The 13,839-nt window shown below is 49.3% G+C and overlaps 1 protein-coding gene across 1 annotated transcript in view; it reads left to right on the top strand.

The window, feature by feature from the left end:
• The window catches only part of LOC108801288 (short transient receptor potential channel 2-like), a 65,525-nt gene extending 53,253 nt beyond the window's left edge, over nt 1-12,272 (top strand). Inside the window, exons 20-26 of the mRNA XM_018573222.1 lie at nt 2,407-2,599; nt 6,653-6,780; nt 7,005-7,208; nt 7,315-7,522; nt 8,657-8,818; nt 8,951-9,080; nt 11,920-12,272. Coding sequence (XP_018428724.1) covers nt 2,407-2,599; nt 6,653-6,780; nt 7,005-7,208; nt 7,315-7,522; nt 8,657-8,818; nt 8,951-9,080; nt 11,920-12,272 — 1,378 coding nt within the window. The remainder of the gene's footprint in view (nt 1-2,406; nt 2,600-6,652; nt 6,781-7,004; nt 7,209-7,314; nt 7,523-8,656; nt 8,819-8,950; nt 9,081-11,919) is intronic.
• The last annotated feature ends 1,567 nt before the right edge of the window (nt 12,273-13,839 follow it).

Below are 13,839 nucleotides of genomic sequence, written 5' to 3' on the forward strand. Positions count from 1 at the left end.
AGCTCACTCGCTGCCGTTCGCCCCCTATTCTCATATATTCTCATAGGGGCAGAACGGCAGCGAGTGAATAGCCGAACGGCGCCGAGCGGCATTCGGCTCGGCTATTCTTCTCGGTACCTCCGAGGTACGGAGCTGAATAGAAAAAAATTAAAATAAATAAAAAAAAAAAAAAATGTTTAAAAACAGAATAAAAAAAAGTTCAGAAAAAAATTAAAATATTTTAAAAGAAAATATTAAAAAACGACGCACGCCGAACCTGACCGCACGCAACGAACTCCCGCCGCATAATGTCAAATCTGACAGATGCTGGCAAAATATAAACAATTGGGCGGAGCTAGCGGTGACATGTCACCGCCAGCTCCGTTCCAACTGTTTCCTATTGGCCGGCACCTGCCAGAGTCTTCTAACAGGTCCCGGGCAATAAATAACAACTGGGCGGAGCCGACCATGACAGCCCAGTTGTTGTTTGTTCAATGACAGATCAGCGTCCCCAGGTCATTTGGGGAAGCTGATCTGTCAGTGCAACTGGGCGGAGCCAGCCGTGAGGTCACAGTTGGCTCCGCCCAGCTGTCATTTGCGCGGAGATCGGTCGGCTTCGGCTGTCATTTTGGCTCAGTCAAATCGAAGCATATGGGTTCGGCTCGGCTGGTGTACGGCCTATAGTAAATAGCCCGTACAGCAGTCCTTCGGTTCGACCGAACCAAAGGGCTCCGGCGGCCGAAGTGCGCCGAAGGATCCAGCCGAAGCTACTAACCCTCTTAGTGTGAACAGAAATTAATTAGTGGTTCAAAGTTGTAGTTCATTTTCTCTAGAAAGCAGCCACAGAGTAGAGAAGCCTGTCCCTTGCCAGCATGCTGCAGAGGACCCTTGCCCTCTATGTGGAAGCAGTGATCTCTCTGCAGAGTAGACATGTGCACTGGCAAAACATTTGTTTCGTTTCGGATTTTGTGTTATTTCGTTTTTCGGGATTCGGGTGTGAAAGTCAATTCGGATTCGGACGCAATTCGTTAGCGGTAGTTCGTTTCGAACGTTCGTTTGTTTTGTTGCAGCAAAGTGACATTTGAGGGGCGAAATAATGTTTTTCTCCTTCTCTAATGTCACTTTGCTGCAACGAACGAACGAAACCGAAACGAGCGTGCGAACGAACTACCGCTAACAAATTTCGGAAACGGAAATTCGGATTCGTTTGTATTCGTATATCTGTCATTCGGAATTCCGGTACATCCGAATGTCCGAAAATTCTTCCGAATTACGTTTCGGAACGAAGCTAATCGCACATGTCTACTGCAGAGGTCCTTCTGAGTCAGAGCTCCTGATTCAGCAGTAAGCAGGAAGTTTGCTTAAAGGAGAACTATGAGGGGTCAGGGCTTTTCCCCCATAGTTCTCCTTAGTGTAACGGGAGAACACAGACTAGCGTCCTCCCGTCACCCTAGGCTCAGTATATAGGGAGCTACAGCTCGCGGTATACTGAGACGCCGCAGCGGATCCCGACATCGATGTCGAGTCTGCCCAGCTGCGTGAGTGACAGCTGGCTCTGCCTATCTAGAGGCAGAGCCAGCTGTACCCGCCCCCTCCACGTCCGATCCGCCAGTCAGCATTGGCGGAGCAGGGAATCATGCCCCTCCCCTGTCACGGCAGAGAGCCGTGACAGGATCGATAGGTGAGCGAACGCCGGTATGTGTTCGCTCACCTCCCGATCTACTGAGCCGACCTGTGACAGTCTCATTGTCACAGGTCAGCTAGAACTATGAGGTGAGTGAAAAGCACCCCCCCCCCCATAGTTCTCCTTTAAGGGGTTAAAAATGTTCTAGCTGGGATCCTTAGAAAGGGGACCGCCTGGTGGGACTGGCAGTCAAGCCAAGGGGGGGCAGATCCGCCCAGCTGCGTGAGTGACAGCTGGCTTTGCCTATCTAGAGGCAGAGCAAGCTGTACCCGCCCCCTCCCCCGTCTGTTCCGCCAGTCAGCGCTGGAGGATCGGAGCGGGGAGAGCGGAATCCAGTCCCTCCCGTCACGGCAGAGAGCCGTGACAGGATCGAGAGGTGAGCGAACGCCGGTATGTGTTCGCTCACTTCCCCATCTACTGAGCCGACCTGTGACAGTCTCATTGTCACAGGTCGGCTAGAACTATGAGGTGAGTGAAAAGCACTCCCCCCCCCCTCATAGTTCTCCTTTAACACACTAAAACTGGGGTTCTGCTTTAAAATTTGGCCTATGATGAGGGTTGACGGTCCGTAGACCAGCCGGTGTCATCTAATCTGTACACAGCTGATCCTTGATGAACATTATATGTAAGGTAAAGTCCATGTACTGTATAACCCAGTGGAAGAGTCCACAGAGCAGGTATAGGGATGTTTGTATTTCTCAGACCTGCCAGTTCATTCTTCACCTTTTTTTGGCTTTTTCCAGCTTCAACGAGACCTTCCAGTTCCTCTTCTGGACGATGTTCCAGATGGTGGAGCGGAGTACCGTGGACATGAACCACTACGTCGTGGCAGAATTTGTTGGCCGGGCGCTGTATGGACTCTTTACCAGTATCATGGTGATTGTCCTACTCAACATGCTCATTGCCATGATCACCAACTCCTTCCAGAAGATCGAGGTGAGAGCTGAGCCCTAGTGTGAGGGAATAACCATCTGGTTGGCGCTCCAATGAACATTACATGTTAAAAAAACAAATATATGATATATACATGTGGGCCATGACTGAGGTAGCATAGATGTCCCCATTCTTTCCCACTACAAGCCCCCAAGGCCACCCACCACCCGTCCTTGTAAGGAATAACTAGACCACACTCCAAAATGGTGCAAAATGGCCTTGGCAGCCTTTTCTTAACAACTTTGATATATAAAAACATACTATATATAAACAATAATACATCTGGTCATGTATGCCCTCCGCTTATTTTTTTTTTCTCCGCTTCGGGCCTTCCTTTATATTTGGGTACAGCTGCTTGTTAACTGTCACAGAGAGTTCGATGGACTCGCCGTATCACTAGACGTGACATTCGACTAGCAGGCAGGACAGATCCTGAGGCAATACAATGAGCAGAAATAAAGCCCACAGGATGTGAGTGGATAGCACGGTCAAAGAAAACAGAGATCTAAGGGCCCGTTCACACCAGTTGCAATGCGTTCCGGCCCGATTCTGGCCAGAACGCATTGCCTCGCATTGAGGCCAGCTCACCTTTTATTGGGGCAGGAGGGGGCGTGGTGGGCCATTGAAGGGAATGCCACCATAGCTACATTGTGCCTGCGGTCCGGTCCGGGGTGATCAAAATAGTGCTTGCAGCAATGTGCCTTGCAATCCCGTGCGCCCGATCGCATTGAGGCCAAAGGGCGTGCCATTCACTTCAATGGCCCGCCATGCCCCATCCTGCCCCACTAAAAAGTGAGCCGGCCGCAATGCGAGGCAATGCGTTCTGGCCAAGATCAGGCCGGGGCGCACTGCAACTGGTGTGAACGAGCCCTACAACAGTCAAAATGAAAGAAGTGATTCTTAGTACAGACAGATTAAAGTCTTTGATCAGGCTCAGAGTGAATGTCCAGCAGTCTATTTAAACACTGCTAACCCGGGTAGGTGCGCAGTATAGTGCAATCTGAGAGACAGCACTGATTAAAAACCAGCAGGTAGTGAAAATCTTAGGCTAGCCATTACATTGAGACAAAGTCACACATCCAATTATACAGCTGAAAAAAACCCAGAGTCCAGTCAATGAAGCATAAAAATGGATCGGAGATTGGCTCTCTAGATGCACGTTTCTTGATGGTAAAGGAGAGTTTTAGCTGCCCCGTGCAGCAGCTTTTTGTGGGCCTTTTAAAGCAGTGGTTCTCAACTCGTGGGTCGCGACCCCCTCTGCAGTGGGTCACGGCATCATGTCTGAATAGACCGGCCTGAGACTGAATAGAGAAGACATCACTGAGCCAGCTCCCACCAATTCATTATAAAGCTGAAAAAAACCCAGAGTCCAGTCAATGAAGCATAAAAATGGATCAGAGATTGGCTCTCTAGACGCACGTTTCTTGATGGTAAATGAGATCTTCAGCTGCCGTGACAGGGGAGGGGGCGGATTCCCCCCTCCCCGCTCCGATCCGCCGGCGCTGACTGGCGGAACGGACGGGGGAGGGGGGCGGGTACAGCTGGCTCTGCCTCTAGATAGGCAGAGCCAGCTGTCAGTCACGCAGCTGAGCGGATCCCGGCACAATTGTCGGGATCCGCTCCGGCTGCGGCGTCTCATTATACCGCGAGCTGTAGCTCCCTATATACTGAGCTTTGGGTGACGGGAGGGCGCTAGTTTGTGTCCTCCCGTTAGCCTAAGGAGAACTATGGGGAAAAACCCTAACCACATAGTTCTCCTTTAAGACAAAGTGCCAAACATGCCCAAACCAGTACCCACAATGTCACGGTCTGGGAACCGAGGCACTGGGGCACGAGAGCTCCGGGTTTTGCGGGGGAGGTGTAGAGTAGCAAGCTGGAGTGAAGCCTGGGGTACAGTGAAGAGGACTCGGAAACGAGGTGTCTGTGCGTTATCGGGGGGCACAGGATCTAAGAAGGGCCACGTCTTTCACAGTGCCTCTAATGGTGAGAATGATTGGCTGATGGACATCTTCCAGGTTGCGGCCCTCTAGCGCACCCGCATAGACTCAGGAAACTGATGCAGCACCGGGGCTCTGGACTCAAGGGCAGACAGAGGCAACGCCTGTACACACACACACACACAGCAGTACAGGATACAGAGGGACACAAGAGCCCAAACAACAGTGGGAAGGGAACACAAGGAGACAACAGAAAGACAGCACAACACAGCTATCCGGAGATGACAGAGAAGCGAGGCTGCAAGGACAAACAGCCACACAGGGGGAAGACAAACTCACAGGAAGCAGGAACTCACAGAGTGCACAAGGGAATCACCGGAGACACAAGAAACAAAGCAGGTAAATGTCAATCCGCAGGGTTCCAAGGCAAATAGTACACAGGGGGTTCGGTAACGACTTGTTGCTCGAACATCAGGCTGAAGTGAGCTGAACATTTAAGACTGAGGTTCAGCGTGGATTGGCAGGGAGCCGAGCACCTGGAACAGGAGGCAAAACCCGGCGCCGGATCATATATGTATAGATGTATCAGAAACATTGGTCCCATACATACCATGCACCCCTGTCTTAGGAGGTACAGAGGGCCAAAGACACACATTACCACACTTGGTGCCAAACGTTGGTGTTCTTCAACTTCAAAAGTTCTTCAATTCGAATTGAAGAACTTTTGAAGACTCTCTAAAAAACAAATGTGTTTACGAAGTAGGCCGGTTTAACCAGGTCTAAAAGATGGTAACTTTCAGCAAACTGAGTGGACAACAGCGTTTCCTCAATAGTTTTAGGGTGCCCAGACCTCATTACTGTCACAGCCCCCCCCCTACTGTTGGGGAATGGTTGGGGAAGATGCACCCAATGTTGTCTTTTAAAAGAAATTTACATATACCACAAGGGGTTGTCCACTGAAATGTCACAGGAAGTGGGTTTGTTGGTTAGACAGAATGGATAAGACACCGCAGTTAGGTTCCTCTCTCGTAACTGCCTCAGGCTAACATGCTGGTGGTTGGAGAAGGTCCATTGGAAGGTAGGTCCATGAGAAGGTCATACGAGTGAGCATTCCGGTGGACAGATGACAGATGTATTATGTATGAAATTAATTGAACGTGAAAAGTGGGATTTGGACACTTGACTGTTATAGGTTTCATTTTACATTCTTCGGGTTCCGTGTGGCAATTCAAACCCACAGGGGACAGTTGTGAGGTCTTCTTCTAGAATGTTCCCACCATACATGTCTTCACCTACTTTACTGTTGTCTGAAACGCAGTTCATTTTGATTCACTATTTGTTTTTATTTTATTTCAGGCATTTAAAGAGCGCCATTAATTTACACAGCGCTTTACATAGTTGCACATTCACATCAGTCTCTACCCTCAAGGAGCTTACAATCTAAGATCCCTATCTGACATACATACAGGGCCAACTTAGAGAGGAGCCAATTAACCTTCCAGCATGTCTTTAGAGTGTGGGAGGAAACCCACGCACAGGGAGAACGTGCCAACTCCTTGCAGATTGACCTGGCCGGGCTTCTAACCGGGGAACCGCAAGGCAGAAGCGCTAACCACTACGACACTGTGCTGCTTTGTATGTCTTGTAAAATGTTTCTTTCAACATCCGTTATAAAACTATCCGATTCAAAAAATAAAAGCGGGAAAGAAGGTGCAGAGCTCCTGACAAGTTTTTATTGCTTTGTCCACTCTGTCTCAGGCATAGTAGTCATCAGGACATGGTGAGGGGGGAGATCTCTCAGTGGGTTTCCCTTCACTTTCGGGAGACTGAGGTTTCTGCTTACTTATGGTCTTCAGGACAGAAGAAATTTCCCAACATGGACACAGACAGCTTTAAAAACCTGGCAGGGATCTACTCTTCCCTACACCATCCGAGACTATAAGAGTTTTGGATAGAGTTATACTAGAAGGGCAGAAACACATTCTGTATCTCCCCAGTGATTGGCGGAGGGCTACGGTAGTCCCAATATTCAAAAAGGGGGCAAGGTGCCAACCTGGGAACTATAGGCCGTCAGTCAATATACACTAAATATCGTTTTCTGGCTCCTCTGTCTCTGCAGGACGACGCTGACGTCGAATGGAAATTCGCCCGCTCCAAATTGTATCTGTCCTATTTTAGAGAAGGACTGACTCTTCCCGTTCCATTCAACATCATCCCCACTCCAAAATCTCTCTTCTACTCCATCAGGTATCCTTATCTGCATCATCCCCATCTACAATCCCTCATACTCTCTTCTACTCCATCAGGTATCCTCATCTCCATCAGCCCCATCTACAATCCCTCACAGTCTCTTCTACTCCATCAGGTACCATCCTCATCTCCCTCATCCCCATCTACAATCCCTCACAGTCTCTTCTACTCCATCAGGTACCATCCTCATTTCCATCATCCCCATCTACAATCCCTCACAGTCTCTTCTACTCCATCAGGTTCCATCCTCATTTCCATCATCCCCATCTACAATCCCTCATAGTCTCTTCTACTCCATCAAGGACCATCCTCATCTCCATCATCCCCATCTACAATCCCTCATACTCTCTTCTACTCCATCAGGTACCATCCTCATCTCCATCATCCCCATCTACAATCCCTCATAGTCTCTTCTACTCCATCAGGTACCATCCTCATCTCCATCACACCCATCTACAATCCCTCACAGTCTCTTCTACTCCATCAGGTACCATCCTCATTTCCATCATCCCCATCTACAATCCCTCATAGTCTCTTCTACTCCATCAAGGACCATCCTCATCTCCATCATGCCCATCTACAATCCCTCATAGTCTCTTCTACTCCATCAGGTACCATCCTCATCTCCATCATCCCCATCTACAATCCCTCACAGTCTCTTCTATCGCTCGGTGATTCTATTGGTGAGATCTCTGAGTCAAGAATTGCAGAGAGATTTCACTGTTGGAGCATCCAAGACGTATGAGAAGCCAAGGGGCCCACCAGGCTCTACCTATATGTAATATTTCATTGTCAGGTGGACTGACCCTTTAATTGGATTAGAAATGTGTTTGTTGATAAATAATTAGCATCAGGGGGTCCAAACTTCTTCAGAATTAGAAGCCTTTGAGCTCTTTCTCCACAGAGATGAATGGGAACCATTTCTGAACTCGCAGGCCTCATCTGCTGTAACATACGGTTGTCCTCTGTCTATCAAACGAAATACATAGACACCGGCACTCCAATAGCAAGTCAAGTACGTCTGTTTATTTGGCGTATGAGCAGCATAACGTGATACACTCAATGCGACGGTACGGGGTCTCGCGGGATCCTCTTTATCAGGCAGAACAAGTGATATGAAGGGGATCCTGCTAGACCCCGAAATGTCGCTTTATGCTGCTCATATGTCAAATAAACAGACGTACTTGACTTGCTATTGGAGTGCCGGTGTCTATCAAGGACGTGCGGTCAGGGGGGGCGGAGCCTCATCTAGCATTATGAAGAAAAAACGTGTCAGCTTCAAGTCTGAAGCTGACAGCTTTTTCTCCATTCAGAGCGGCTTGTTACAGGTTACAGAGCACGGAAAGCCTCCCCCGCTGTGTGACCTGTCATGGACGGAGCGCTGGATGCTAATTACAGGCGGCGCTGCATCCGGCTTTTGACAGGTAGTTAGGTTGCACAGCAGCGGGCTTCCCCACCGCTTGTGTAACCTAACTTGGTGAGGCAAGAGCTGTCACAGCCTCTACTCTGTGTTAGAGGCGTGAGCTCTGTGGATGGCTTGGACCAATGGCAAAGCGGCATTGGTCCAAGCTGTCCAAAAAAAAACAACCAACTGAGGTAATCGATCTCAATGCCTCAGCAGTCACGAGCAAGTGAGGGACAGGGAGGCTCCTCCCTTCCTCCGCCCTACACAGCTTGGTTACCGAGCTTGGGGCGGGGCTTCAACAGGATGGGGCGGATATTCGGCAGGACAGGGTCGGAAATTTGGCATGCTGGGGGATGTCTCACCCAGCACAGAAGGCGCGGCACGTCACTGGTGTCTATGAATTTCGATTGATATTGACCACGATTGCCAACCGTCTACGGCCGCAGCACCCACCCTCATTATCTTCAGAACAACGGTTTCGAGTGCGATGGGTTCATGGACTTTGCCCTCTGTGTATGGCACGGCTCCCGAATAACGCCAGTATTTCTGTCCAATCACAGGGCCATTTTTCGATTTGTGTGCTGCTACAAACCCAAGAAGAAGCAAGATTACCCGCCCATCTCCATCATTGTAAGTCCAAAAATTGTTGATTCCCATTCTTTATATTAAAAAGAAAAGTCTTGAAGCATTTTTTGTTTCCACAAGAAAATATTTCATCAAAAGTGAAATTCCGAAGCTCCTCGATCATGTTTTCCCATTCAGTCTAACAGGGGAGTCGGCATTGGAGAGTCCGAGGGGAGCCGAATCTCGTACCGCCTGCAGGTGATCAAAGCTCTGGTGCAGAGATACATCGACACGGCTCGCAGGGAGTTCGAGGAAAGCAAACGGAAAGGTAACAAAGTAAAACTGGACCCGACCACCACCACCACCCATCCCCCATTGTTATATGCCTTTGATGCGTAAGGAGGTGCTGGCTCATAATCATGAGTTGGTCCTAAAACTTAGGTGACATCAATTTCAGACTGAATTTGAAAGATTCAGATGTCCAAATCCAAATTTCAGGGTTATTTCTGGCGGTTCCGATTTCCAAAAGTCTTCTGGGAGAACGGGACCAAAGGCTGCCCCAAAGTTTGCTGCAGCTTTATATCTTCCGCTGTGCCTTGAGCCCCCTTGGCTTGACTGCCAGTCCCACCAGGCAATCCCCTTTCTATCTTAGGATCCCAGCTAGAACATTTTTAACCCCTTAAAGAAATATGAGGGGGGGGGGAGGGGGGGGCTTCTCACTCACCTCATAGTTCTAGCCGACCTGTGACAATGAGACTGTCACAGGTCGGCTCAGTAGATCGGGAGGTGAGCGAACACATACCGGCGCTCGCTCACTTCTCGATCCTGTAACGGCCCTTGCCGTGACAGGGGGAGGGGCATGATTCCCCGCCAACGCTGACTGGCGGATCGGACGGGGAGGGGGCGGGTACAGCTGGCTCTGCCTCTAGATAGGCAGAGCCAGCTGTCACTCACGCAGCTGGGCAGATCCAGACATCGATGTCGGGACCCGCTCCGGCGTCTCAGTATACCGCGAGCTGTAGCTCCCTATATACTGAGCTTAGGGTGACGGGAGGATGTTAGTTTGTGTCCTCCCGTTACCCTAAGGACAACTATGGGGAAAAGCCTTGACCTCATAGTTCTCCTTTAAGGACCAAGGCCTTTTTTTTAGTTTTTTGTTTACATGTTATAATCCACATTTTAAGACTGAAAATTACTTAAAACCCCCGAAACATAATATATATTTTCTGAAAGCCGAGAGCCAGTAGAATATTTTTTATATTGCATGACATTAGCGCAACTTATTATCAAATCCAGGAGCCGAGCAATGACAGCTCAGGGACCGGAAGTGTTGCAATACACATCGCTCCCGGTCCCATAGAACGGGGAAGATCGGTAAATGGACGTTCGCTGCTCTCCTCCCCAGTTTACCGCCGGCACCTGAGATGCCAGTCTTGGGCCAGCAGGAGGGGCAGTGGAGCCCGGGAAACATGGTGGGGGGAGGTGGCCACTTTACTGGATCCTAGAAGCATACTGTAAGCATACTCTAAAGCCGTCAGCCAGCCAGTGGTGCCACAACGGGGGAGCGGCCCGCACCTGGGTGACACCAATGGAGGGGTGACACCAAAATGACTGTCATTTTGGTGTCACCCCCCTATGAAAGGTTGGGCACTCAGCCATGGACCAAGCACCCGACAGTTTCGGGAGAGAGGAGGGGACCCGGCGGAATACCTTATCCCGCCGGGTGACAAGATGGGCGACGGCAGGTAACAATAAGATCGCATGCGCGATGATGTCACGGCGGGGTGTCACCCGGTAACCTCTCCGGGTGACACCTGGCCTCGGGACGCCCCTGCCGACAAATATGAACAGAGTCCTGGTGGGAGTCTGTTTAACCCCTTAAGGACCCACGACGGGATAGGTCGTGAAGAGGTTAATGGAAGTTTTGTTTTTTCCCCCCCATCATCTCATCATAAATGGCGGCCAGGAGCTTCCCCCAACCATGCTGCACAATTTGGTATCATTGTCTGCTCTGTAATACACACTTTTTTTTTTAGAGCTTGGTTCTGATTCCTATAGACATCAATAGGACTTATGGTTCAGAGTTTCCAAATTTCATAGGTTCCCAAACGTTTTTAAACTTCAGGTGAACCACAAATTACTTAACCTATTCAGAAATGTTCTCATCTCTACTCATGATGGTGTTCAGGATCTGAACGTTGGGGAGCTTCAAATGTGTGAGGCTGGTTTGTTAGGGCCTCGTCTGGTGTACTCCCGGAGATACCAGTTCGGACGCTGGTTCTTCTGGAAAGTACATTGAGATTTGGTGGGTGAGGAGCATCTTACAATAAGAATTGTACAACTTGATGGTTAGGTTCCAAGCTGTATAAATAAAGGTGTCCTCTGGAAATATACCCGTTTTGCTCTCCAGGCAGAATTAGCAGCAGGTTTTAGGAATACCAGATCTACACTAAATGGCCAAAAGCCTGCAGACATCTGACCCTAACATGTACATAAGCTTGATGGACATCCCATTCCAAAACCATGGGCATCAATATGGAGTTGCCCTTCCCCCATTTTCAGATATAAGGCCTCCACTCTTCTGGGAAGGCTTTCTACAAGATTTTGGAGGGTGTCTGTGGGAATTTGTGCCCATTTGTGAGGTCAGGTACTGATGTTGGATGAGAAGACCTGGCTCAGAATGGGCGCTCCAATTCATTCCAAAGGTTTAGGGTTGAGGTCAGGGCTCTGTGCAGGACACTTGAGTTCCTCCACACCAAACTGGTCACACCATGTCTGTATGGAGCTTTGTACACAGGTGACAGTCATGGTGGAACAGAAAAGGGTCTTCACCAAACTGTGACCACAAGGTTGGAAGAGCACAATTGTCTACAATGTCTTTGTATGATGTAGAAGAACCTTCACTGGAGACACCTGACCTCCATCATTTTGTAGGGGGATCCACATTATTTTGAACCATATAAGGCATTTCAATATGACCAGATGCTAATCATCACCAAGTCATGGTTACACTATCCCAACCAAACACAACTACAACATTTGATACAGTCAGCACAGGAGAGTACTGCTCAAGTCTTCTGATTTCATCATGGTGGCCCAGAGGTGTTGGACCCACCATAGACACGCTATACAGAGTACAAATCTTTACAATGCTTTTATCCCTACAGATCTTGGCAACCGGATCACGGAGCTGAACAAGAACGTCATCCGTCTCCATTCGGAGGTTAAACAGTTGCGTCGTTCCCTATCGGACAAGGGAGCGGTGGTCAGCGCTAAAGAAAGTGAGAACGTGCTGAGCCGGTACATCATGAAAGTAAAAAGCACCTTTCAGAACTACGACCAGGAGTCGGTAGGGTCTGGGAAGGACTCGTCTGAGGTCACTTTGCATCAGGATAGCTTCCGGAGCATTCTGCCAGAGGACGACTGTCCGCCGTACCCGGATATGCCGACGGCTAATCATCTGGACCAAAGCGACGATATTGGAGACCATGACAACTCAGAGCCAGGAGAGGACATGTGAACGAATGGCTAACACAAAGGGTTGGTCCACTAAAGTGGTATTTTAGTTAGAGGTAGATTCTGGTGGGCCAGAGGTCTTGGTGACTCCAACCGTGAGATTGTTTGTCTATAGTTCCTGCACACCTCTGTGTGTCCCAACTCCTCCTGTTACATAATACAGAATTCATACAAATACTGCAGTTTGTAGAAACCCCTCATTATAGGAGCAGCAGGTAGAAAGACCCACTAACAGTGCTGGAATGGTGGGAACCCCTCATAATGGGCACAGCAGGTGTAAACTGGGAACTTGGGGGGGAGGGATGGTGGTAGCCCCTCATAATGGGCACAGCTGGTGTACAGACCCGGGAACTCAGCACAGGGATGGTGGGGGCCCCTCATAATGGGCACAGCTGGTGTACAGACCCGGGAACTCAGCACAGGGATGGCGAGAGCCCCTCATAATGGGCACAGCATGGAGCTTTGTACACAGGTGACAGTCATGGTGGAACAGAAAAGGGTCTTCACCAAACTGTGACCACAAGGTTGGAAGAGCACAATTGTCTACAATGTCTTTGTATGATGTAGAAGAACCTTCACTGGAGACACCTGACCTCCATCATTTTGTAGGGGGATCCACATTATTTTGAACCATATAAGGCATTTCAATATGACCAGATGCTAATCATCACCAAGTCATGGTTACACTATCCCAACCAAACACAACTACAACATTTGATACAGTCAGCACAGGAGAGTACTGCTCAAGTCTTCTGATTTCATCATGGTGGCCCAGAGGTGTTGGACCCACCATAGACACGCTATACAGAGTACAAATCTTTACAATGCTTTTATCCCTACAGATCTTGGCAACCGGATCACGGAGCTGAACAAGAACGTCATCCGTCTCCATTCGGAGGTTAAACAGTTGCGTCGTTCCCTATCGGACAAGGGAGCGGTGGTCAGCGCTAAAGAAAGTGAGAACGTGCTGAGCCGGTACATCATGAAAGTAAAAAGCACCTTTCAGAACTACGACCAGGAGTCGGTAGGGTCTGGGAAGGACTCGTCTGAGGTCACTTTGCATCAGGATAGCTTCCGGAGCATTCTGCCAGAGGACGACTGTCCGCCGTACCCGGATATGCCGACGGCTAATCATCTGGACCAAAGCGACGATATTGGAGACCATGACAACTCAGAGCCAGGAGAGGACATGTGAACGAATGGCTAACACAAAGGGTTGGTCCACTAAAGTGGTATTTTAGTTAGAGGTAGATTCTGGTGGGCCAGAGGTCTTGGTGACTCCAACCGTGAGATTGTTTGTCTATAGTTCCTGCACACCTCTGTGTGTCCCAACTCCTCCTGTTACATAATACAGAATTCATACAAATACTGCAGTTTGTAGAAACCCCTCATTATAGGAGCAGCAGGTAGAAAGACCCACTAACAGTGCTGGAATGGTGGGAACCCCTCATAATGGGCACAGCAGGTGTAAACTGGGAACTTGGGGGGGAGGGATGGTGGTAGCCCCTCATAATGGGCACAGCTGGTGTACAGACCCGGGAACTCAGCACAGGGATGGTGGGGGCCCCTCA

Source organism: Nanorana parkeri, unplaced genomic scaffold, assembly GCF_000935625.1.
Source record: "Nanorana parkeri isolate BGI_ZX_2015 unplaced genomic scaffold, ASM93562v1 scaffold2280, whole genome shotgun sequence".
Classification (NCBI taxonomy): domain Eukaryota; kingdom Metazoa; phylum Chordata; class Amphibia; order Anura; family Dicroglossidae; genus Nanorana; species Nanorana parkeri.